This window comes from Dama dama, chromosome 8, assembly GCF_033118175.1.
Source record: "Dama dama isolate Ldn47 chromosome 8, ASM3311817v1, whole genome shotgun sequence".
Lineage (NCBI taxonomy): Eukaryota > Metazoa > Chordata > Mammalia > Artiodactyla > Cervidae > Dama > Dama dama.
Genome location: NC_083688.1, coordinates 40724500 through 40748972, shown reverse-complemented (window position 1 = coordinate 40748972; position 24473 = coordinate 40724500). Strand labels below are relative to the sequence as shown.

Here is a 24473-nt window from a genome sequence, read left to right as displayed (position 1 = left end):
AGTTTATCAGTATCTTAGAGAACATGGTCACTGAACATAGAAGTCATAAGTTTAAAAAAATAAAGCCTTGCTACTAAAGTTTGGGAAAAGATCTATTTCTTGGCATTTGCAGCTAATCTAAATGGGCCTGGAAATCATTGAAAAATTATATTCAGTTTACATTGAGATACTCAAAATGGGACAAGTAAATGCTCAAATTTGGACGTAGTCCATCTCATGACTGATACCATGTGGTATTCAGGGATCACTGTCTCAAACAGTTGCTTAAAATCAGCCACAGCCAGTATCACATCAGCTACAGGTGAAAATGTGAGAAGTCCTCACTTTGGAGATGACTTCAGTGGGATGTAACTACTGAGGATTGATTTTGATTAATATCCTTCAAGGGGACCTCTACTTTAAGTGGGAACCTAGAAAACAGTATGATTTGTATAAATGGTTAGGCTAAAAATACACAGAAAATCTTCCCCTTTTGAAAGCTACAGGATTTACAATGCAATGGCAGCCTAAGCTGGAACTGTGGAGAATGGGAGTAGGGAAGAAGGACTGAATGTGACAATTTATTGTGCTCACATACAATCTTTATGTGCTAAAACCTTTATTCCAAGTGTTTGGTTGACATTTAGTGCTGATGCCATTGGTTGACTTATAATAATCCCTCGTAACCAGTAACCTCAACCTTCCCTCAGAAGTCTTGGACATAAAGGAAATGCAAACCCTAGCCAAGATCCTTTCACTCAGAGATTCAATTCAGTCAGTTCAGTGCACCTATAAGTCCTTGTAAGGACTTTTCTGTTTTCAAATTCTCCTCTCTAACATCAGTCTTTTTTTCCCCACCACCATATCCTGTTTATTCCCTAGAAATAAATAAGAAAGTTGTTTTCAAGCCTGAAAATCCCTGAGTCCACATTTACAACCAAGACTCAAATGCTTTTCAGCTTTTGTTGTGTTTTTTTTTTTTTTTTTTTACCACATCCAGTAGAGTTAGGCTATAATTTTGGCCAACATCAGTTGACACTTCTAATTTGTGACTTCTATTTATGTAAAGTGAATTAATTGCCGGTTCTATTAATCCTGCAAAACCCATGAATCCTTAATGTTCAGTTTGCTTCAAATGAGTAACAGTGTATTTGTTCCTTCTCAAAGATGACTTCTTGCTGAGCTCCTTTTAGATAACATGCCTTATATCTTGGATGATTTATTCACTTTCATGTTCCCTAGAATTTATTGCTAAAGGTTGACGTGAATGCTTACAGCTTGGGCTCTAATATAATCTCCTGAATGGCAATTAATAAATAAAAGATGGTTACTATTGTTGACAGAGGAACTAGGCTTCCTCAGATAGTTTTCATCTTCATGTTTTTCCCAAACTTCATGTCAGATCCCTAGGGAGAGATGGTGTAAAATGTTTTCTGTAAACTCCAAAGCTTTTACTGTTGCTTTAATACCCCCACACCTCTCTGTTGCTTTTTGTTTTCTTGTCAGAAACAATCTTACTCAGCTTCTGTTTCTTCCACTCGCTTTCCTTCCTGGGACTATAAGAAATACACCTCTTTGTGGATTTAGTAGCAGTGTATTCTTACTATTTACAGTTTGCAAAGTAGCACCTGAAATTTGTCCCTGAAATTTCTTATGTTTTTTTCTTTCTCCTTAATCCCATCTATGTTGCATATCTTAATGATACACTGTTACCTGTAAAATGGAATGTTTATCGCCATCATGTACATTGTTAAAGTGCAAAATTGCCTCCTGTAAGGTAATGTGAAACTAGAAAAACAACATCCAGTTTTTGCATTTTTGTCTGCTTAACTAGGCTCAGGGCTAATCTAGACTAATGGTCTTCGTTAGAGATGAGGAAACTAGAGACCATTTGAAGTAGCTTTACCGTAGTTAAGTAGAGGGTGGAGGCCAAGTATAGCTTTGGACAGTATAGAGCAGAAAAGGCACAGTGAGGCTTCCTGAAAACAGTTCCCAGCTCTGCTGCTTATTAAGTGGGTATCTTTACACCAGGTATTTCTCTGCCCTCTGCCTGAGTTTCCTCATCTGTAAAATGGGAACAATATTGGCAGTAGCACAACTTTAAGGATTATGTTAAGTTAGTACAGGTAAAGCACTTAAACTAGGCTAAGCATTCTCTGCATTGTTAGCTATTAGCATTATTGTCATTATTTTGACTGTTTTTAACATATTTACAATACCTGGGATGGTGTATTTTGTTTTTTAACTCTATGCATGTCTATACAGGCATGACGCCTTTGCTGTACTTCTTTTCTATTCCTTGTACTACCTAGTATTTTCTTAAGCAACTAGTAATAATACTTATGGCAGCTGCGTTAATAGAAGCAAAAATAGTGATCATAGTAAGAAGTGATAGAGCTGTTTCCTGAGCCTTACTATATACTAGGCATTGAAGTAGCTACTTCATGTTCACAATCCATAAGGTGTACTCAATCTGTATCTACTAAAAACTGTAAGGTAGTCTATTTCCAGAAATGAAAGTGTATGCCCCTTCATGACAGTAAGCTTTGTAACTGGAGAGGATCATGAGCTTTGGCTCTGGTGGAAAAGAGCCCTGCTAGAATTCCCTCCATCTTTAAAATAATCCTTGTGCTGCTGGTATTTATATAGCCTAATCCTGTTACAGACAACTGTGAGCCTGACTGTGGGTGGGAATGGAGATCAAGCCATGAGTGAAAAGTGGCAGGTAACAGGGCAAGACAAACAGTACAAATGAAAAATATTACATGTCAAAACACAAATTATTAAACTTCACCTAGGTTTTTTTGGAATATTATATCATGCAAAGAAAATTACCCCACTTCCTAGATAATCAAATAGAAATACACATGGAGCAGTAAGCATTGACACAGAAAAGTTGTTTTCCTTCCTTACTTTGCTTTGTCTGTCGACTAAATAAATTGCATTTACCATACAGGAACAGTGCTAGAGTATGATAAAGTGTTTAAGGACAGAAATTAAAATCACTTCAATGCTGTTTGATTTTTGTGCATATTACATTCCTTAATAATTGTAAGAACAATTTTGGAAATAATAAAAGCTACAATATATGGGAGTGCTTAGAATGAGAACTGTGAAACACTTAGGTGCTTGGTGTGTGTGTGGCTATGTGAGTGTGTGTATACACACTCTGATACTTAAAATCTCTAGAGACTGCTACAGCTTTTCAAATTCATGCATATGTGTATGTGCATATATATATATATACACATATTTATTCTGTGTATAATGTGTATTATCATTTTAAATCTTCCCACAACTTTATAGAAAAGGAACTAAGGCACCAAGAAGTCAACTACTTGCTCAAAGACACAAAAAGTGGCAAAGCTGAGGTTTAACACCAAGTCCCACCCCCTTAACACCCCCCACCCCTGCCTTTTGAGATAGAACAACAAGCCTTCCTACTCCATCAGGCTGCCTTAGGGGAAGGGTGACCTTTTGCCCTTTTCTTCTCTTTTTCCAGATTCTCCAAGCAAAGATTTTGGTCCGACTCTGGGTTTGAAAAAGTCCAGCTCCTTGGAGAGCCTACAGACCGCAGTTGCCGAGGTCAGGAAGAATGAACTTCCCTTCCACCGGCCTCCGCCACATATGGTCCGCGGCCGGGGCTGCAACGAGAGCTTCCGAGCAGCCATTGACAAATCTTACGATGGACCTGAAGAGCTAGAAGCCGGTAGGGCAACACGCTTGCTGAAATGGTTTCTTCCTATCATTATTATCAGCGAATCACAGGCACAAATGGGTGCTTAACTACAGAGAAAAATGATTTAAGGATCACAATTATATTTTTGATATTAAAAGTAATTCATTTTCCTGATATGTTTTGCCCTTTGGCTTAATGAACATGGAATTGGATAACGCAATATGCAATTTATTTTACAGGGCAACCACTGAAGAATTGTTCTCCTTCAATTTCCTACAAGGACCAACTGTCATTTACCCTTAGGGTAGCAGCACTAAGTATGCATTTCTTGACATTCTTATGCAAGTCATTAGATGCAGCCTCAACCCAAGGACTGACTGCATTAATTGCATTGAAACAGCCGGGTTATAGCTGCACTCAGAAACTTCTCCTAGAAATAAGCTCACCCTGTTTGTTGCCCAGCATGTCGGCATTCTGAGCTGATCAAGGTTAACAAGCTGCTTTCAGAGAGATCAGCGTTTCAGCCCATATCAAACCTTTTATACTCCTGGCTAAGCAACCAGCGTCCCCCACTCCCAACAGCAAAAGCCTTGCAAAACCAGAGTTAGGCAGTTGTCTCTTCAAAGGGCACATGTAGCCACATAGCAGAGTAGAACTCCTGAGTGCTTTGATTTGTTCTTCTATATTTTAACTTTTCTTGAAATACTGACAGAGGAGCCCCTGACTATGTACATTGATTTTTTTTCTTCTTGTGCAGATGGTCTGTCTGATAGGAGCTCTCACTCCGGCCAAGGAGCTCTGAATTGTGAATCTGCCCCTCAGGGGAACTCTGAGCTAGAAAATGCAGAAAATAAAGCCAGGAAAGTGAAAAAAACGAAAGAAAAGGAGAAGAAGAAGGAAAAGGGCAAATTAAAAGTCAAGGAGAAAAAGCAGAAAGAGGGAAATGAAGATCCAGAAAGGAAAATAAAGAAGAAGGGATTTGGTGCCATGCTAAGGTAGGGACCTGCTTTTGAAGGCAAAGTTGGGTTACTTTGCTTTGGTTTGGTTTTTTCTCTCTTGATGAAACTACTCATTTGTGTTCACTCAAAAAAAAAAAAAAAAAGCAAGCTTTCCTTCCTCTTCAGCTAGATGCCTAAAAATCTTTTTTTAATTGAAGTATACTTGATTTACATTGTTGTGTTATTTTCTGCTGTATGACAAAGTGATTCAGTTATAGAAGAAGAATATATATATATATATATATACACACACACACAGACACACACACACATTCTTTTCCCCTATGGTTTATCACAGGATATTGAATATTATTCCCTCTGCTGTATAGTATGACATTGTTGTTTATCCCATCTCTATGTAATAGTTTGTATTCACTAACCCCAAACTCCCAGTCCATCTCTTTCCCACCCTCCCTCATCCTTGGCAATAGCAAGGATGTATATGAGAAACAGACTCTATGTATAGGAGTCTGTTTCTGTCCCATGGGTGAATTCATTTGTGTCATATTTTAGATTCTACATATACATGATATCGTATATCTGTCTCTCCCTTTCTGACATACCCCACTTAGTATGATAATCTCTAGTTCTAGCCATGTTGCTGCAAATGGCATTATTTCATTCTTTTATATGCCTGAGTAATATTCCACTGTGTATACATAGCACATCTTCTTTATCCATGCATTTGTCAATGGACATTTAGGTTGTTTTCATTCTTGGCTATTGTGAATAATGCTGCCAAGAACATAGAGGTGCATATATCTTTTTGAATTATAGTGTTGAATACATATATGCCCAGGAATGGGATTGCTGGATAATATGTAGATGCTTAAAAATCTTAACTTGGTGATTGTGCGTGCTCCTTTTCTGCAAAGGCAGAAGGAGCTTTCTTGGTTGGCTTCTGATACTGGTGATGGCAGGAAGCTGCCATAAAAATGTCAAATACAAGTCAAGACTTCCTGGAGGCATGGGTAGTGCCCAAAGCCTTTGGTACCAGTGCATTATGTGAGTAAAGAATATGCTTCTTCATCAACATGGGGAAAGCAAGAGGTAAGGGAGTCTTCAACTGTGACCTATAGAATACCACCTTTGAATTAGAGACGACAGGGTAGATGAACCATACCCCACTCCCACTCCATCCCCAGAGATTCCAGGTGTGTCCATGGCCAGGTCTGTGTGCACATCAGCCATCACCTACAGAGGTACTGTAGTGTAGTGGAGAGGTCATTGCATCTGGAGTCAGAGGGCCATCGTCTGAACCCATCACCTTCCTACACAAACTGCTGGGCATCACACACGTTAAATATCATCATACACGTTAAGGCTCCTTGAGCCTTGCTTTCATCAGTTTCAGAATAAGTCTGGTCCACTGCTGTCTGACTCAGTGAGACTATAAGACGAGATGTCACAGGCAGCCAGTCCATCGACTAGGCATGGCTCAGCAGGGTGCAATCAGAAAACAACTTTATTTCTTCTCCAACAGCTCCCTTCACATATGCCCTGTTTATGCTGTCAAGATGTCCACAATTTGATGAGGAAGCACCTCTTTCCATTATTGCCTTTACCTCTATAATTTCCCATCAAAGAAAATCTCTCAGTCTCTACCCTTCTGTTCCATGGGCTGAAGATGAGTCATGGGAGGTGAAGGTTGATGGGCGTTTGGCATCTCTTATTAAACCCTTAGGAGATGTCTTTCTTAAGAATGCTGAGTGGTATTTGTCATCAGATGTTCTCAGTTAAGGATCTTCCACTGAAATTTTAGTGAAACAGAAATTTCCATTCCATATCTGTTATTCATATATATATATATTCTCTCTCTCTCTCACTCGTGTGTGTGTGTGTGTGTGTGTGTGTGTGTGTGTGTGTATACATACATGTGACCTAGAAACTGCAAAGTGACATTTAGGGACACACATAATCTAGACATCAGTGGACAAACCTCTAAAAAAACCCTTGTTTTCCTTGATGGTTTCTGTGGTTTTATATATCCATTTACCAGTTAAAATGTTAAATTTACCCTTATTCTGGGTAACTATCATGACTGCTACTAGATAATCATCCTTGATAATAATGATAACACAGAACTGTAATATATTTAGATGAGAATCACCTTTGCAGTTGTGGAGTTCAGAGATTAAAAATGCAGACTATATTTGTCACTCTCATGCCAATCCTGGCTTCTGTGCTTTCTCTCTAGGTAACATTGGGCAAGTTACTTAATCTCTGTGTCATCTAAAAAATGGGAATAATAATAAAATCTATTATTATGAGAATTATAGCTGCTTAATTATATGTAACTTGCTTAGAACAGTGCCTGGCAAGTAACAAACTTTCAATAAATGTTAATTATCCTCTGTCAGTAAGTAGAATAATGGCTTCCCTAAAGATGTTCATGTCCCAATTTCTAGTACCTGTGAGCATGTCATATTGCCTGGCAAAGGAGAATTGAGGTTGCAGGTAGAATTAAGTTTGCTGTTCAGCTGACCTTAGGATAAGGAGATTATCCTGAATTTCCCCCTGTGGGCACATGGCAAGAACAAGGGGTCTTAAAATTGAAAGAGGAAGGGCTTCCCCGGTGGTACAGTGGATGGGAATCCACCTGCCAATTCAGGAGACACGAGTTCGATCCGTGGTCCGGGAAGAGCCCACATGCTGCAGAGCATCTAAGCCCACACACTGGGCCTGAGCTCCAGAGCCCAGGAGCCACAACTGCTGAAGGTCAGCGCCCAGAGCCCATACTCTGCAGCAAGAGAAGCCACTGCAAGGAGATGCCCGCACACCGCAACTAGAGAAAAAGCCCACGCAGCAGCCAAGTTTCAAGCACAGCCAAAATTAAACAGATAAAAATTTTTTAAAAGAAGATGTGACTGTGGAAGAAAGATACAAAGAAATGCAATATGTAGCTGGAGGGACTGTGAGCCGAGGACTGTGGGCAGCCTCTAGAAGGCGGGAAAGGGCAGAGCAATGGATTCTCTCTGGAGAACTTCCAGATGGGCGCACAGCCTGCCAACCCATTAATTTTGGCCCATTTTTGTTGTTTAAGCCACTCAGTGTATGGCGGTTTTTGCAGCATCAGTAGAAAAGCATATTGCTATTATCATAATTATTATTACTTCTACAATATTAGTTTATAAGGTTAAAAAATCCTCTTTAAAGTGCTAAAGAAAAATACTATAACGATTTAACTATAGTAGTCTGTAAATAGAAAAACTATTATAGCTTCACATATCCCATTTTCTAGAATGTTACTAAATTAAACTTTAACTCTGTATTTTCTTTCACATGATGTGATTTGGCAGGTTCATACTCCATTGCCCAGAATACTGAGCTGGCTCTTCCTGTCGTTGTCCAATGTTTACTGTGTTTTCCTCTGATAGAAATCACAGGTCCTTCCTAGATTCTTGAGACATCTAACAATTCAGATTTTATCTCCTTGCCCTATTTTAGAAAAATTAAGATCTGAAAGGTGTTGTTTGATTTTTTCCTCTGGTGTAAAAATAGCAACTGTTTTCCGTAGCCTTTTGCATCTGAGTTTGTGAGCATATTGGAGATGCTGCTACATGCACATTTTCAACAACAAAGAACATAAAAGCTGTTACCATTAGCCCACAGACTTTGCTTTAACTCTCATCTGTTGCTCAGATGCTATTGACTTAGTTACTTATTTTAAAAAAAAACTGGTTGCTCTAAGGATCTCAAGGAGTTAGATATGTGGTTTAAATATGTATTATTTTTTCCAGTATCTGCACTTCAGACACCCTCCTGACCTTCAGTATAGGTTGCGTAGCTGTGCCATGTACAGTGATACTTGGCCATAGGTGTGAGCAGGGACCAGATTTCTGCCTCCCTCTCCTTCCCCCGCCACACATCATGGAAGTGTAATTGTAGCAGTAGCTTTGCTCTTGTGGAAAGTTAAGTGCCATGTGCTTTTCTGCTATTCTCTGGTCACTTTGTGTTGATGCCATGTAATAGCACAGTTTAGCTCAGTTAGTTTAACCTATTTCCTATCATCTTGAAAAAAATTATGGAAGATCTCATTAATTCATACCTTTATATGTATTGTCCGGCCCCAGTATGCTTTGTTGATTCCAGAGTTACTGCCTTGCAGATTCACCTGTGGTCTTACATAGGCTATGACTTATTGTGGGAAAATATACAGCTTAAGAACCTACCAATTTTGGTAGTTTCCCTCTATACTCTGTTTTACCTGCTGTTGAAAGAGAATTTTAGAGGATCAAGGTGCTTACTTTTTTTTCATTTTGTGTTTCTTGTATTCTTCATGGCACTACCCTGCAGAAAAGACCACCAGTGGCTCCTTGCAACCAAAGGGTGAAGTTCAAAACCCCTCAGTAAACAACCTCATAGCTATCAGCCCTATTCCACCTTCCTGGGGTCTAACAGATATTTTCTAATCACTAAAAACATATATATATCCTTTGGCTAAGAAAATCTTACCCTGTTTATAGTAAAAACCCAAAGTCAGTCCTTGATTTCTTAGTTATTTAATAAGCTTGTCAATCCTTATATTCTTTAAACTGAATTCTATCAGTTTAATTGTGTTTGAAATCCATTCCTTTACATCATAGCCTCTATCATCTCCTCTTGGTATTATAGACCACTCACTTTAAAAACCTTCAGATGGTCAGCTTGTTCTGGACCTAAATGGAAAGGTTTAAAGTCCATCAAGTACCTTCTTCTATACCGTTGATGTGCCCAGCAAACTTCTTTTCTGATGGATTAACAAAGAACAAAGAGTAAAACCTGCCACTAAGAATTTCATTTCTGTTTTTTAATATTTTGCCCATATTCATTTGATCAGTAACATTGTTGAATGCCTCCTCTTTGTCAAAAGCATTCGTAATTATTCTTCACTTACATAACCACCATTTAATAAGGGCCTTCTTTGCATCAGACTTCCCTGATGCAAACAGAGACCTGCAATGTGAGAGACCTGGGTTCGATCCCTGGGTCAGGAAGATCCCTTGGAGAAGGGAATGGCAACCCACTCTAGTATTCTTGCCTGGAGAATTCCATGGACAGAGGAGCCTGGCAGGATACAGTCCATGGGACACGACTATGCAACTAACACTTTCACTTGCATCAGGCACTGTTCTAGTCACTGGGCGTATGGTGATAAACCCCTTCTTTAATGGTACTTTTTTTTATCTTCACAAGGGAGGGAAGAATCAGAGACTTTTTAATTTCTTGTGGTGAGTTTAAATCAAAACAAACAAAACATCATACAACATGTGAACTGCCTGTAACAGTGAATTTCCCAGGGAGTGATGGGATGTTTGCCTAGGATACATACAACTTGAAGGAATCCGCAGTCAATTTATATGGTGCTGAACAAGATCTCCAGGCCACGGCTCTTGTGGAATTTATATCCCAATGAGGGAGAGAAGAATGAACAACTCACTCAAAATCACTGAGATTATTTCAGGCTGTAGTAGGTGCTAAGAAAAAGGTAAAATCAGAAGAGATGGTATCACTGCACCCTCAGCAACTGTCCAGCAGCCGGATAGAGTGTGCATCTGCCCAGGCCACAGTGAACTTCCAGCAGCTACATTATTAGAATTTAGCACACCCGGGTTTTCTCATGCCGGATCACTTTATGCCTGCTTTTTTTCCTTTCTTTTCTTTTTTTTCTTATTTTTTTGTAGCATATGAGTATGGGAAGATTATTTTTAAACCAATTTCATATAAAGCTGTAACAGCCAATGCAAATTGTGTCCGTTTTAGCACATATGATACCTGAAGTATCATTTTGAAGGTGATGATACTTCATACCTGACATAAACATTTTGAAGACGCATGGTCTGTGATCCGAATGGTGAACTTGATTTGTAGCTGTTTATATTAACTGTTTCTCCCAGCCCACCAGTTGGATATTTTTTTATTATTTTGTCTTAACCCAGCTAATGCAGGTATACACTGGTTTAGTTTCTACAACAAAAAACCTAAATCATGAACCCTAATGAAAAAGGTATTTTTTAGAACACAGAGGAAAAACTTTTATTTCTAAGCTTTGCAAATGGGAAAGCATCTGTTTCGTCCATTTTATACCCAAATATACTAAAGCATGCCTTGTTTTATTGTACTTCACGTATTTTGCTTTGGAGATATTGTAATTTTTACAAGTTGAAGGTTTGTGACAACCCTGCATTGAGCAAGTCTATCGGTGCCATTTTTCAAATAGCATTTGCTTAGCTCATGTCTTTGTGTCACATATTCATCATTCATGCAATAGTTCAGGCTTTTTCCTTATTATTATCTGTTACGGTGATCTGTGATCAGTGATCTTGGATGATGGTTAGCCTATTTTAGCAATAAAGTATATTTTAATTAAGATGTGCATTGTTTCTTAGACATAATGCTATTGCACATTTAATAGACCACAATATAAACAGGGCTTTCCTGATAGCTCAGTTGGTAAGAATCCGCCTGCAATGCAGGAGACCCCGTTTTAATTCCTGGGTCGGGAAGGTCACTGGAGAAGGGATAGGTTACCCACTCCAGTATTTCTGGGTTTCCCTTGTGGCTCAGCTGGTAAAGAATCCGCCTATGATATAGGAGACCTGGGTTCAATCCCTGGGTTGGGAAGATCCCCTGGAGAAGGGAAAGGTTACCCACTCCAGTATTCTGGCCTGGAGAATTCTTTGCAACTAAGTCGCAAAGAGTCAAATATGACTGAGTGACTTTCATTTTACTTTCAATTTCATACTATGAACATAACTTTTATATGCACTGGAAAGCCAAAAAAGTTCTGTGACTTGTTTTAATGTGATATCATTGCCATAATCTGGAACCGAATCCACAATATCTGCCTTTAAATATCTTCTTGAAACTAGGGAAGCTCTATATTATGACATCTGCTGTGAATTATTTAAAAAAGAATACTCCTACACACACACACACACACACACACACAAACACACAGACACCCTCGTCCACCACCACAAACAACCCAGACATCACCGCCATCAAATTAATTCTTAACTGAGTTGAAAATCTGCCAGTTACAAGCTCTGTGGCCTTCATTAATCCCTTGGAGTCTCAGAATACTCATAAGTAGACTGGGGATAATAATGTATACTCTCTGAATTGTTGTGAAGTTTAAGTTCAGCAGTTTCTGTGAGCAGAACACTCAGTATGGTACCTGGCCTAGTAGATTTCCTTTCTTGTCTTCCACCAAGGGACCAAACTTCAGACAGCCAACCCTCAGATATTGCATTTCACTTGTAACCCACTAAATTTTTGCTTTGATTTTTCTCTTTCCCTCTAATTGCTATTGTGTATTTCAGGCGGACATGCTATTGTAAGCCTGGACAGTTTTGTGTAGGAAACTCGAAGAAGTAATGATAAAACTGAAATCATTCACTCATTTATATTTTATAAACTTTGGGTCACCCCCTTCAAAATGTAACCATTAACTATTTTCAAAGGTTATTTCATCTCTCAGTGGTGAGTAACTTCATATCAAATTAAGTCAGCAAAACTTTCTATTGCTAAATACAAATAGAAAATGAACTCAGATGGAAAATAATTTTTTTGTTTTGTTGTGCTTTCTTTTTTTTCTTTGTCCAGTATTTCAGACCAGAATGTATGGATGGGTTTCAGACTTGATATTCTTAATGCATGGCTCAGAGTTATTTCATTGGACTGCCTTGGAAGTTGTCTTATAATACATGACCCATAAAGATACATTTTGACTTGATTTTTAAATTAGGTTAGATAGACTGAATACTTAAGTCTCCAGGGAGCATGACACACCTGTCATACTTTCTTCTCCTTACCTTGATCCCATAATGGCTGTTACAAGTCTCATGTACAATAACTGTAATGTACTCGTGCCTGTCATTACCTCTTTCCAGACAGTGGTTGTGAAGTGTGTGGCTATCCCTGCAACTTTATGGGTGTGAAGGGTAACCTAGCTTATGTAGCCAGGCCAGGGAAATTGTAACAGTCATTTCCCCAAAGGCAAAAGACCCACCACAGGCCAGCGTTAAGATGCTTGGTTTCGTGAAGTAGAGGCCAGTTGGAAACATGAAATTTCAGATGAAAAATGAAAGCCAGAGTAGATCAAAGTTCATAATTCAGCTTCCAGCTGGATATAGAAATACATTGAAAACACAGAGATTTGTAGATCAGGGTAAAATGGCGCATATATTAAATCTGGAAGAAATCAGGACTGTGACAAAAATAAATAAATAAATTTGCATGTCAAAGGCTACTCCTGGTGCAGCCATCCATTCTCCTCCATGACTGTCTCTGATTGCTGTTTGCCAAGGAAAAGAAATAGGAGCTGAAAGCACATTGGAATGTGGTTAGGCTCACTTTTTGCCTCTTTGGTAACTCTGAATTTTCTCACCTCACTGTCCATCTTAAATTATTTAAGTTTCTCTTCCACAGTATGAGCCATGAATATTTCGTTTCTTGGTTTGTTAATTTGCCAATTTTCCTTTGAGCTCAGTGCCCTAGTAATTTTAATTTTTCATTCAAGTTGGGAAGAGCAATGACCCCTTTTTTTTTTCCATTATTACTATCACAGGCGTAGACTCAGAATGCTCCTTTTTACGGCCAGCAGTGTTGAGCCCATAATGGAATTGCAAAGTAGAGAATATAATATACTGATATTGACTTCCATTAAACCCAGTGGTGTGATAGCTGATAATATTTATATATTTATGTATCATACATCCTAGCTTTTGTTCATTTGCAACTAAGCACCAGAGGGGGAAATTAGCATCATAATATGAGTAGATTGTGAACAGGAGAATACAAAGAATTGGAGAGGGAGTCTTTATGAATAGGGCAAGTGATATAAGATGATGAAAAGAGACGCAAGCATGGTACCTAAAAAGTATAGGTGAAATTTGGATCAAACACATTTAGGACTGCTTGGTCAGCATATATTTCTTAACTAAAGATGACCCAGAGACAGACGGGCTATTCCTCTGATAGACTGAGTTCAGAAAAACGAACTGCTATGGTACCCAGCATGCAGAGTTTGTTCGGTGTCTTGACTTGAATAATTTTTTTTTGACTGTCGAGTATGTCTGCAAATGTTTGTCATTCTTTTTATCTGGGGGAAGGGGTGAGTATGTGTTCAGTGGAGGAGTGAGGGGCATTGATGGAGTTCATTAGTATAAAAGGGCACGGGTAGCTTGTTTTCAAACTCATTTTAAAAGCTGATTGCTGTTCATCACCTTCCCCTCCTACCCTATGTAAGTTTGATTACTTGGTAGTTCTGTTTATGGGTGTCCAAGGCAAGATGATTTTCTCATATGTATCACAATAAAAAATGATCACATAGAATGTCAACCAAAAGGCTACTTGTTTAATTAGGGTTCCCGTCTCCTCTTAATGTGCATGCATAGCTCCCATTAACGTTAATGTGAATTACAAAAGAGTACTGAAGAATAGGCCGGTTTTACCCCGGTCCTTCTCTTGGATAATGAGGTTTAGATTTGTTAACAGATCAGACCAAAAGTCCAGTGTAAAAAAATTGGCTTAACTTTTAAAGAAATTGATATGCTAAAAAGAACTTTCACAATCACTAAAGTGGAAGCTACACATTAATAAATAAACTTCATTAGCATCTAAGGTGAAATATAATCATTAAATATGCTGGATTAATAAAATGCAAAGGATTTCCTAATGGACTCATTTGCATACTGATATTAAATAACTAATAAAACATATTAACAACAGTTTTATTCATGTATATAAACACTGGTAAGTTCCTCGTTGAGACTGTATTTGCTAATTTGCTTTGTACCATGTCCAGCACAATGTCATGTCCTTGTAGGATGTTTACTTAATACTATTAGATAATGACATGTATAGATTTAATCATTTGCGTGGAGGAAAAATGGAATTAGTTCTTTACTTAGCACCTTTTATCTGAGCACCTCAATGTGATTTACTAGCATCCATCTTCCAGATGCGTGGGAGATGAACGTGGCAAGCGGTAAAGAATGAGACTGGAGAAGTGAGACCGCCTACCTGGAGACAGACTTTGAACTGATAACAGTACCAAGACCCCTCTTGATCACTGCTTCTATTGTATTAGCATTTAAACATTCGTTGACACCAGTCATAATTCTGTGTATACTTTCATACACATGAGATATGCAAGTATTATTAGGTTCCACATCTAGCACTATCATCTTAACCATGCTAAATAGCATCCACCAGAAGTTTGGAGATAGTCCAGTTTTGTTTCTCCAGCTAGCTGCCGGTCGTTTCTGCCTGGTGGCCCAGCCTCACCTCAGCTTCAACATGTCTGAAATCTAATTCATCATTCATGCATCTAAGTCACAAGTTCATCCTGACTCCCTTGATTCTGTCTGAGATCCTGCCAGGAATCCCATGACATCCGGGATGCCTCCCTCTTCCTATTCCCATTCTTCCATCATCCAGCAATCCTGTTGATACTTACAAAATGCTGTCTCTTCCATTTGGGTCTTTTTTTTTTTTTTTCTTTTTCCATTTCTACTGCCATACTCTAATTAACATGTTTGTTTTCTATGACTAGACTGCTTCCATAGATGCCTAACCAATTTGCATGCTTTCTTCCTTTCTTTATTCCAGTTCATCCCAGGCATGACCACCAATCACTCATTCAGTTATTCAGTTATTCATTCAGATATTCAATGAACACCTTGTGCCCTCAAATGTGATATAGAACAGTGGCAAAGAGCAGAGCCTCCAGAATCATTCTGTTTAGGTTCAAATCCCAGTTCCGTTTCTTTCAACAACTACTTAACCACTCAGCACTTCAATTTTCTCCTTTGTGTGATGATTTCCAATTATCTAGTAGTTCTCAAAAATCCAGCTGTACTCTAGAGTCATCAACAGAGCTTGTTAAAGTTATGAATCACTGGACTTCATCATCAGAGATTCTGATTCATTAGGTCTAGACCAGGACCTGGAATTCCCTGATGTTTCTTTTGCATCCAATCCCAGGAACCTCCATTTGGGAACTACTGACTCATTAAAATAAAATTAGTTTGGCATTCAGTAGCCTCTATATTCTTATTCCAATTTCTTTTCATGAGGGTGGGATATTTCAAAAGAACAGCATGTATACTATCTATGGTGAAACAGATCACCAGCCCAGGTGGGATGCATGAGACAAGTGCTCCGGCCTGGTGCACTGGGAAGACCCAGAGGAATCGGGTGGAGAGGGAGGTGGGAGGGGGGATCGGGATTGGGAATACATGTAAATCCATGGCTGATTCATATCAATGTATGACAAAACCCACTGGAAAAAAAAATAATAATAATAAAAATAAAAAATAAAAAAAAAAATAATAATAAATTGGCCACTCTGCATGGCCTGCATTTTCTTAGTTTCCCAACCAGGGTTTGAAGCTGCACCACCCCTGCAGTGGAAGGGCAGAGTCTTAACCACTGGACTGCCAAGCATGTCCCTCCAGTTTATTTTTCTATCGTTGATTTTTCCTATTCCTTTCTGCAAACTCACTACTCCAGCCAGATTACTTACTATTACCCTCAAACAAGCTTTATGGAGCCCCAAGGTGCCCCCCTCTCTTGAGCTGATCCCTCTTCCTTCTCTCTGAGTCTTCCCAGGCCTCTGAACACACCTTCAGCCCCATTTCCACAGTCCTTTGACCTGCGTGTCTCTCTCTGTTATCAATACTTTTATAGCTCGTGTCTCCTCATTTAGTACTTCCCATAGGCTGACTCGGCTTTTACTTTGGGTTTCACATGTTTATCTCATGTCCTCAGTGGGATTGTAAATTCCTTTAAACAAACGGACTTTCTCATACTTTTCACAGTGTTGGCCTTTAGTAAGCTTGTTACTGATTGGCTGGCTTATATGATGTGCTAATTGGAGTAGACTTATTTGAATATTAATGTGTAGTACCCATTAGTCATTCTAGATAATAGTATTGAAAATAATGAAAATAGTGGAAGTGGTCCAAAAAATAAGAAAGAGGGCAAACTGTATTAGGAGTTTGTTGTTGTTTTTTTTTTAACTCATCCTTCAACCTTTACTTCTAGGAGAAATTAACTGGTAATAATAACCAGCTGTTCACCATCACCACTGAGGACAGGGCTAGAGATATTGAGCCAAAATCACCATCAGAAAAAAACATGAGGTTCGATATTAAAAAAAAATAGTCATTCAGCACTGGAATGAGGTTTCTGAATAGGTTATGGAATTGACCTCCCTAACAGTAGGAAAGATGATTATCCATCTAAAATGGTCTGAAAAAATTAGCCAATCAGTTCATTACTTTAGTGTCTATTAAATGTAACTCTGGGGAAATTCAGAAAAAGATATACAACATGAACCCTTTACTTAAACTTACTATCTAATTAAGATAACCCATAAATATGAAATTACTAGTGATGAAAATAGGATCTAAAATTAAAAGCCAAATTGTGAAGCTAGGATCATAATTGTGGTTCGAATTCAGATGTATGCCCTCAAACCCCTGTCTACCTCTCCATTCCTAAAAAACCAAACTCAAGCCTTTTTTCAATAAATAAGTTTTGAACATATCTTTCCAAACTGATTTTTTAGGTTGAGTGGAGCAATCCCCAGTCTTTCTTGAAATAATTTATTCAATGCTACTGACCAAGCAACTACAAGGAACACAACAAACATGTTGAAAGTAAGCAACCAATCTGTTATTTCTTCTCTCTCCTGAGATTTCTTTCATTCATACAACAAATATTGATTGCCTAATGAGTGTTGTTTTCAGTTTGAAGATAACAACAGTAAACAAGCCAGATATATTCTCTTGCTACACTTTCCTTAAACTGTGGAAGGGTTTTATTAAAGTGACATAAACTTCACTAAACTCCTTTTAAATAACCAGAGCATCCCTGAATCCCATAAAATTATGGTTAAAACATTTGCAGTGTACTTAGTAAAATTATTGAAAATGAGATGTCTCAATATCTAAACTTAGCTGTGTAACTGCCTTCTTGAATGGAAGTTTTTCTCTGCCTGGGAGATATGTACTTTTTGTTGTCATTCAGTCGCTAAACCATGTCCAACTCTTTGTGACCCCATTGACTGAAGCATGCCAGGCTTCCCTATCCTTCATTGTCTTCTGGAGTTTGCTCAAACTCATGCCCATCAAAGCAGTGATGCCATCCAACCATCTCATCCTCTGTGGTCTCCTTGTCCTCCTGCCTTCAATCTTTCCCAGCATCAAGGTCTATTTGTCATATACATTTGCAATACATGTATAAATTATCATTGTGATCATCAACTACTTGACTGTTGGCTGAAAATGATTAAAATATATGTCTATAGACTTAAACAGATAAAGATTGAAATCTGAAAAGTCAGTTTCACAGGTGAATTGGAGGAAATAGCCCCAGACTGTTAACCTTTACCTTGCCAAAGTAGGAAATCTAATTAGAGGCAAACAGAAAAATTTGGCCTTTAAACATTTTCATGCTCAATGTGTATTTGGTCTGTGTTGGGGTGTCCAGGTCATTCTAGTTTGAGCACTGAGAAACCCATCCCAGGGAATCTCCTCATTTTAAGCAAACTGGGTGAGTGGATCACCCTAGTTTGCATTCCCATTAGATCTGGTGATCCTCACTTTCCCTCCCCACCCTTTGTTTATATGCTGCTAGGTAGTCATAACGACATAACATAGTGAGAGTTGGACCATAAAGAAAGCTGAGCACCGAAGAATTGATGCTTTTGAACTGTGGTGTTGGAGAAGACTCTCAAGAGTCCCTTGGACTGCAAGGAGATCCAACCAGTCAATCCTATAGGAAATCAACCCTGAATATTTGTTGGAAGGACTAATGCTGAGGCTAAAGCTGCAATACTTTGGCCACCTGATGTGAAGAACTGACTCCCTAGAAAAGACCCTGATCCTGGGAAAGATTGAAGGCAGGAGGAGAAGGGGACGACAGAGGATGAGAAGGTTGAATGGTATCACCAACTCGATGGACATGAGTTTGAGCAAGCTCCAGGAGTTGGTAATGGACAGGGAGGCCTGGCATGCTGCAGTCCTTGGGGTCACAAAGTCAGACACAACTGAGCAACTGAACTGAACTGATATAGTCATAAAAGTTCTTTGAAAAGCAAAACAAAAAAGAAAAGTAATTTTAATACTACAGATTTAAAATATTTATGCTACAAATAGAATGTGTATATAAAAGAGCAAAAGCTGTAAAAGAAAACTTGAATGTATTCTTCCGTTGTCTTAGTTTTTTTGTGCTCGTCTATATCTGAGCCTCTCTCTAGTCTCCTAAGGCTTTCTTAGTATCTGAAAAAAAGCCACATAGCTCCAGAAATCAAGGTAGAAATGTTTCAGCAGAGAATGGCTAAAAGCAGCACCCCACGTGCCCACAAAAGAATTCTTTAAACTATCATGTAATTCAAGACTCAAGAGAAAGCTGGAGGGTACATCGACCAGAAATAACGGTTTGCAACTGTGATTGCTGACAAAATCAGCAGTGAACAGTAAAAACCCTAATTCTGGGGCTTTTGGTATTAGTTCCTCCCATTGATAGGTTTCTTCTCCCCCAGGGACTGTAATTTTCCACTTTAAATTTGAACTCTAGTCAATGTGTAGTAGAAAATCAATAGCATAGATTTGTTCTGCCTTCCTTTTTGCCTCCTGGAATTTTCAGAGAATGTGAAGGAAGAGGTTTTATGATGAAGATGGACTGTAAAATGAAAGCGGTGACTTTGACCAATATTCTAGACTTTTGACCAAGACACACGACCCTAGACTACCAATCTCCTCCATGCTTCTCCCATCCCCTTTTTTTTTATCCCCACTCTACCAGGGTATTTAGTGTCCGCTGTGATATGATTACTGACGCATTTTTGTAAAGACTTTCCAGCAAATTAATTGGAATTTGCTATCCAAATACCTTCCTATTTATTCTCCCTTCTCCATTTACTTTTGTTTTACTACTTTCAGTTGCAACTTCTTCCCCCATGTTATGACTTGAGTAGAGAGAAGTCAAGGAAGAAACTCACAACAACACAAGCATAATCCATAAACCTAAGCATTCTGTGTATACAGATGATCGTTTTTTCATTGTTAAAAATTAGCAAGATTGCCAAGGAACCTCAGCAGCAAATACAGATGTGGGGACCCAGTAGATTGCCCTCACTTCCTCAGGCAGATTCAGCTCCTTCCCCTGACAGTTTGACTCCTTTGGTCAGCCTTATGAAGCCAGCTCACCCAGCTCCTTTTCAATCTCAACATGCTCAGGCCACACTTTGTGGAAAAGTCTGATGATTCTGGACCTGCCTGTGAACTGGTCTGCAACATCTTGGTAGTTCCCACTGGTCTTGTATCATCTTGAGCACAAAAGCCACCTCTGCAGAATTGTTCTTTCCCCCGTACCTCTGCCCTTACTTCATTCTTCCTCCCTTTGTCTTTCCTTCCTGTCTTCTCATAAAGGTAACCCAGTTCTCAGGTTCCTCCTGGTCCTTGTCTCCCAAATAAAACCCAGAAACAGATTGATTATCAGCAGTCTCTCCCCCGACCCTGGTCAGCTTTGTGTAATTGCTCTTCGCTTTGGGTTTCCGGTAGCCCCACCCCAGAACTTAATAAACTGTGGAGCTCTGAGTAGCTATGACTCTTAAACGAAAGCTACCAAGATAGCTTTTCCTCTGGAGTCTGTCTGGTAGCCCCGCCTCATACCTTTGGTGCTGTGTAGATCCCATGGCCTGATGGGATTCCACCCCATCATCTTAGACATCCCTGGTATAATGAAACTTAGTTTCTCTGACAGGTCACACCCACAACACTAGCTCCTGGCTCCATCTTCAGCCTCATATGTCTAGTTACACAATATTTTTTCTTTGAATCTTTGGCATCTTATCTGACTTTTGAGAATTCATCTGTCATTTGCTTTCCTCACTGCCATTGTTATGCCAAGCTCCCTCTGCTCGCTGCATGACAGGCCAGTGAATCCAAGAGATGAGGTGTTGAGGCAAGGAAGAGACTAATCAGGGATCCAGCAGACCAAGAAGATGGCAGGCCAGTGCCTCAAAATAACCATCTTATTGGGGTCTGCATGCAGGTTCTTTTATAGACCAGAGAGAAAAAAGCAATGAGGAACTAAAGTCAAAAGGCAGAATAGAGAGGGAGAGGCAGTGGGGAAGTAAAGTGAAAGGGTCTTCAGTCTTGCAAAACATCTCCAAGGCAATGGCCAGCCTTTGGAAGGGGTGTGTTAATCTCTTCTGTTCACAGGTGGGCAGGGACAAATTATCTCTCCATGAACTGAACAAATTCACTTTAGTTTACAGTCAAGCAGAGGGGCAGGGTCTTCCAGGCAAGCCACTGAGTATGATTATAATAGTAAAAGCGAGGAAAAACAAGTCAAAGAAACAGTCTGCAGCATGGAGTCAGAATTGGCTGCCTCCCTGCAATACCATGGCCTGTGTTGCTGATGGGCTGTGCCTTGATAGACCACTTCCGGACAGCTGACCTGTCTAAGGCAGCCTCTGTGCCTTTGTGTCATTCACCCAGCCTGTATTCATCCTGGTTAGTGGGATTCTATCTAATCCCCAGTTAAACAATGACTGTAGGGTATTGGGCATATCTGACATCAGTTTTGCTATGTCTTACTGCCTAGCTCATTATACACATTCAACAATGGGTTCCTGAGTTAATTCTTGACTCTAAGAAATCCATTCTAAAAATAGTATCTAACAGTTTCTACTTACAGAGGCTGACTTAATTTTGAAATGACCATTGATATTTTTTCTCTTGTTTTTTTTTTTTTTAAATCCAAAGTTTTCATTTTGAAAACTTCAGATAGTAATGCTAAAAGAGAGAAACAAATCCTTTGAATACTGGAATCTCTAACAGAAGTAACTCTTCATTTTGGAGATACAGGTTAAACTTGCTGATAAGCTCTGCTCTTAAGTCTTGCATTTTCAGTGTTAAACTTTAAAAGTATCATGTTTTATTCCAAAATAGATGTATCAGCATAAAAAGAAAGAGTGATAGGTTATAGGATACTCGATGGACATGGGCTTGAGTAAACTCCGGGAGCTGGTGATGGACAGGGAGGCCTGGCGTGCTGCAATTCATGGGGTCACAAAGAGTCGGACACAGCTGAGCGACTGAACTGAACTGATAGAATGTAGTAGAAATTCTAGTAGACTGTTTAACAATAATATTGCAGGCAGATACCATTTTAATCACTATTGTCATTAACAACTATCAATAGTGAGGATAAGATGTTCTTTGTGAATTATGATTTATGGCTGGCACAGCAGTCACACTGAAGTATATTTATTTTATAATATAGAGACATTGATTAAATGCACATAGCATCTCAAATACAGTTGACATTTTAAGTCAGAATTATTACAGACACACAGCCATTCATTTAAGCTGTTGCTTTAAAAATGTGTCTCAACTGATTGTTAATGGAAGAAAGTGTAGCTGGGCCAATATTTCAATAAGTTGATCCCTTATTTTACTGACATACATGGCCTGGGGGAGATTTGTCTCCTTTGGGCAATGATATTATTTTGCTTTATCTGGTGGATAGGTCAGCAGATGAAAATAGTCCCTTATATATATATATATACACACACATGGGTTCTAGGTTGCTCGGAAAGCTTTCTCTTACTAGGATAAAGTAATTTGGAGTTTTCTTTCCATAATTCTCCCTTCCTTCTCTGAAAAATCTTGCCTTCTAGCCTTACCAACCTGCTTGGGAAGTGAGTCTTAAATAATTGATGATAGCTGAGCTGAAACATTAATATCATTTAAGGATGATGGTTTTTGTAATGTATATTGCTACATGTTGCCAGTAGATCAGCGACTTTAAACAACATAAGTGTTTGAGTATTGATTGTTGATTTATAAGATCGAGCCAGTAGTACATGTGTCTTAGAGCATCCTTATATACTAAGTCTATAAATTCTTTGATCCGCTTTCTCATCTTTTTAAATTCAGAAATTACTTAGATTTTTAGCTGAGACTTTTAAACTTATTATAAAATAATTTTAGACTTAGAGAAATGTTATAAAATATAAAGGGTTCTTATGTACTTTTCATCTAGATTCCTTTCCTCGGATGTTGACATATCTCTACATTAGCTCAAGTGTTATTTTCCTCTCTGTATGGATATGTGTACAGAAACAAGCATGCATTTCTTTTTTTTCCTGAATAATCTGTAAGTATATGCAAGCCTCATACCCTTTTTCCCCTAAAAGACTTGGAAGCTAGTACTGCATCATTCTACCATTTTTATGCTGTAATTGAGAAGAGTAAAGATCTGGCCTTTCTTCAACCTCAAATCAGTGAAATTAGAAGTTATAAAATAAGTAAAGTGGTGATTGCAAATAGTATTATAAGTTTAAAAAAAAAACTTCATTATGTGTGTGTGTGTGTGTGTGTTTTAATTTTTGTGGACACCATCTAATCTAAAAACATAAATTAAGTGAGTGTCCATTTCTGGTAAATGCGTACACATTTCCAAGAGTGAAATGTCTTTTACAATTAAGGAAACTTCAAAAGTAAGACGTCTGCAAAAAGGTACAAATATCTCATCCTTATAATGAGGCCTCATTAACTATTGAATTTAGCACAATGTGCATGAACGAGATGGTAAATAGGAAAATGTCCTGCTGATTATTATTAAAACTGTGCTGCAAAAGTATTCTTAGAAATCCGATACCATCTTTTTCTCAGACTTTTTATCCTTTCCACTTTGCTGCAAATGGCTTATTGATAAGACTGGAGGGAATATTGGGGAAGCAATACAGTACCAGTCTGATCACCTAGGGCTTTTCTTACACATATCTGGGTATTTGATTTTGAAAACAAAAATATTCAAAAATAAATGTCATATGATAGTGATAGTGAAGTTAAATTCATCCATAAAGTTTACAATTTGCCTCATCAGAAATTGGCAATTGGAGAAGTACAAGGTATTCTTCCAGTCTTTCTAATTACATTTGTTAGGTATTGAGGATCTTTAAATGGGAGAGGCCACTCCAGGGGTATCTCACTTTAGTGAAGCTCTTGTGTCTTAAAACAGAAAGAGAGGCATAGTAATATCATTGTGGTATAAAATACATATAATACATAATATTATAGAGAATATAGTATATAATATAGGTGTAACTGGTAGAGGGTATGGGGATATACATCTATTGAGAATCAGTACTTAAAAAATCTATAATTCCCTGAGCATTCAGTCCAGCTTTTACAGAGAATAAAGTAGCAATATCTGAGTGTGTTCCTTACCACAGGTCTATCCCTAAATTACAGGAATGCCATGATAACAGCCCTCCCCTGCACATGGCCACATATAACTGAGTTCGTCCCTATTGCTAAATGAAGATAGCTTGATTCTGGGTAAGACTGTTGCAGGAAGGAGGACCCCTTCCAGGGCCTGAAACTGGGCCCTTGTCTAACACTTGGAAATGAATTGTCTGAGGAGACACATGTGCTGACAAAGCAGGAGATTTTATTGGAAAAGGGTGCCCGGGCAGAGAGCAGGAGGGTAAGGGAACCCAGGAGAACAGCTCTGTCACATGGCTTGCAGTCTCAGGTTTTATGGTGATGGGATTAGTTTCCAGGTTGTCTTTAGCCAATCATTCCGACTCAGAGTCCTTCCTGGTGGTGCCCGCCTTGTTCAGCCAAGGTGGATGCCAGAGAGAAGGATTCTGGGAGGTAGTTGGACATGGTAGTGTCTCATTTTGAACTTTCCCGAGCTATTCTGGTTGGTGGAGACTTATTAGTTCCATGTTCCTTACCAGGACCTCCTGTCGTAAAACAGCTCATGCAAATGGTTACTATGGTGCCTGGCCAGGGTGGGTGGTT

General features: G+C 38.8%; 1 protein-coding gene across 3 annotated transcripts in view; it reads left to right on the top strand.

Moving 5' to 3' along the window:
* Positions 1 to 24473, top strand: part of PARD3B (par-3 family cell polarity regulator beta) — a 1129489-nt gene that overhangs the window by 798288 nt on the left and 306728 nt on the right. For all 3 annotated transcript variants that reach the window (XM_061148945.1, XM_061148946.1, XM_061148947.1), the window contains exons 17-18: positions 3482 to 3688; positions 4416 to 4653. In XM_061148945.1, the coding sequence (XP_061004928.1) occupies positions 3482 to 3688; positions 4416 to 4653 (445 nt within the window). The remainder of the gene's footprint in view (positions 1 to 3481; positions 3689 to 4415; positions 4654 to 24473) is intronic.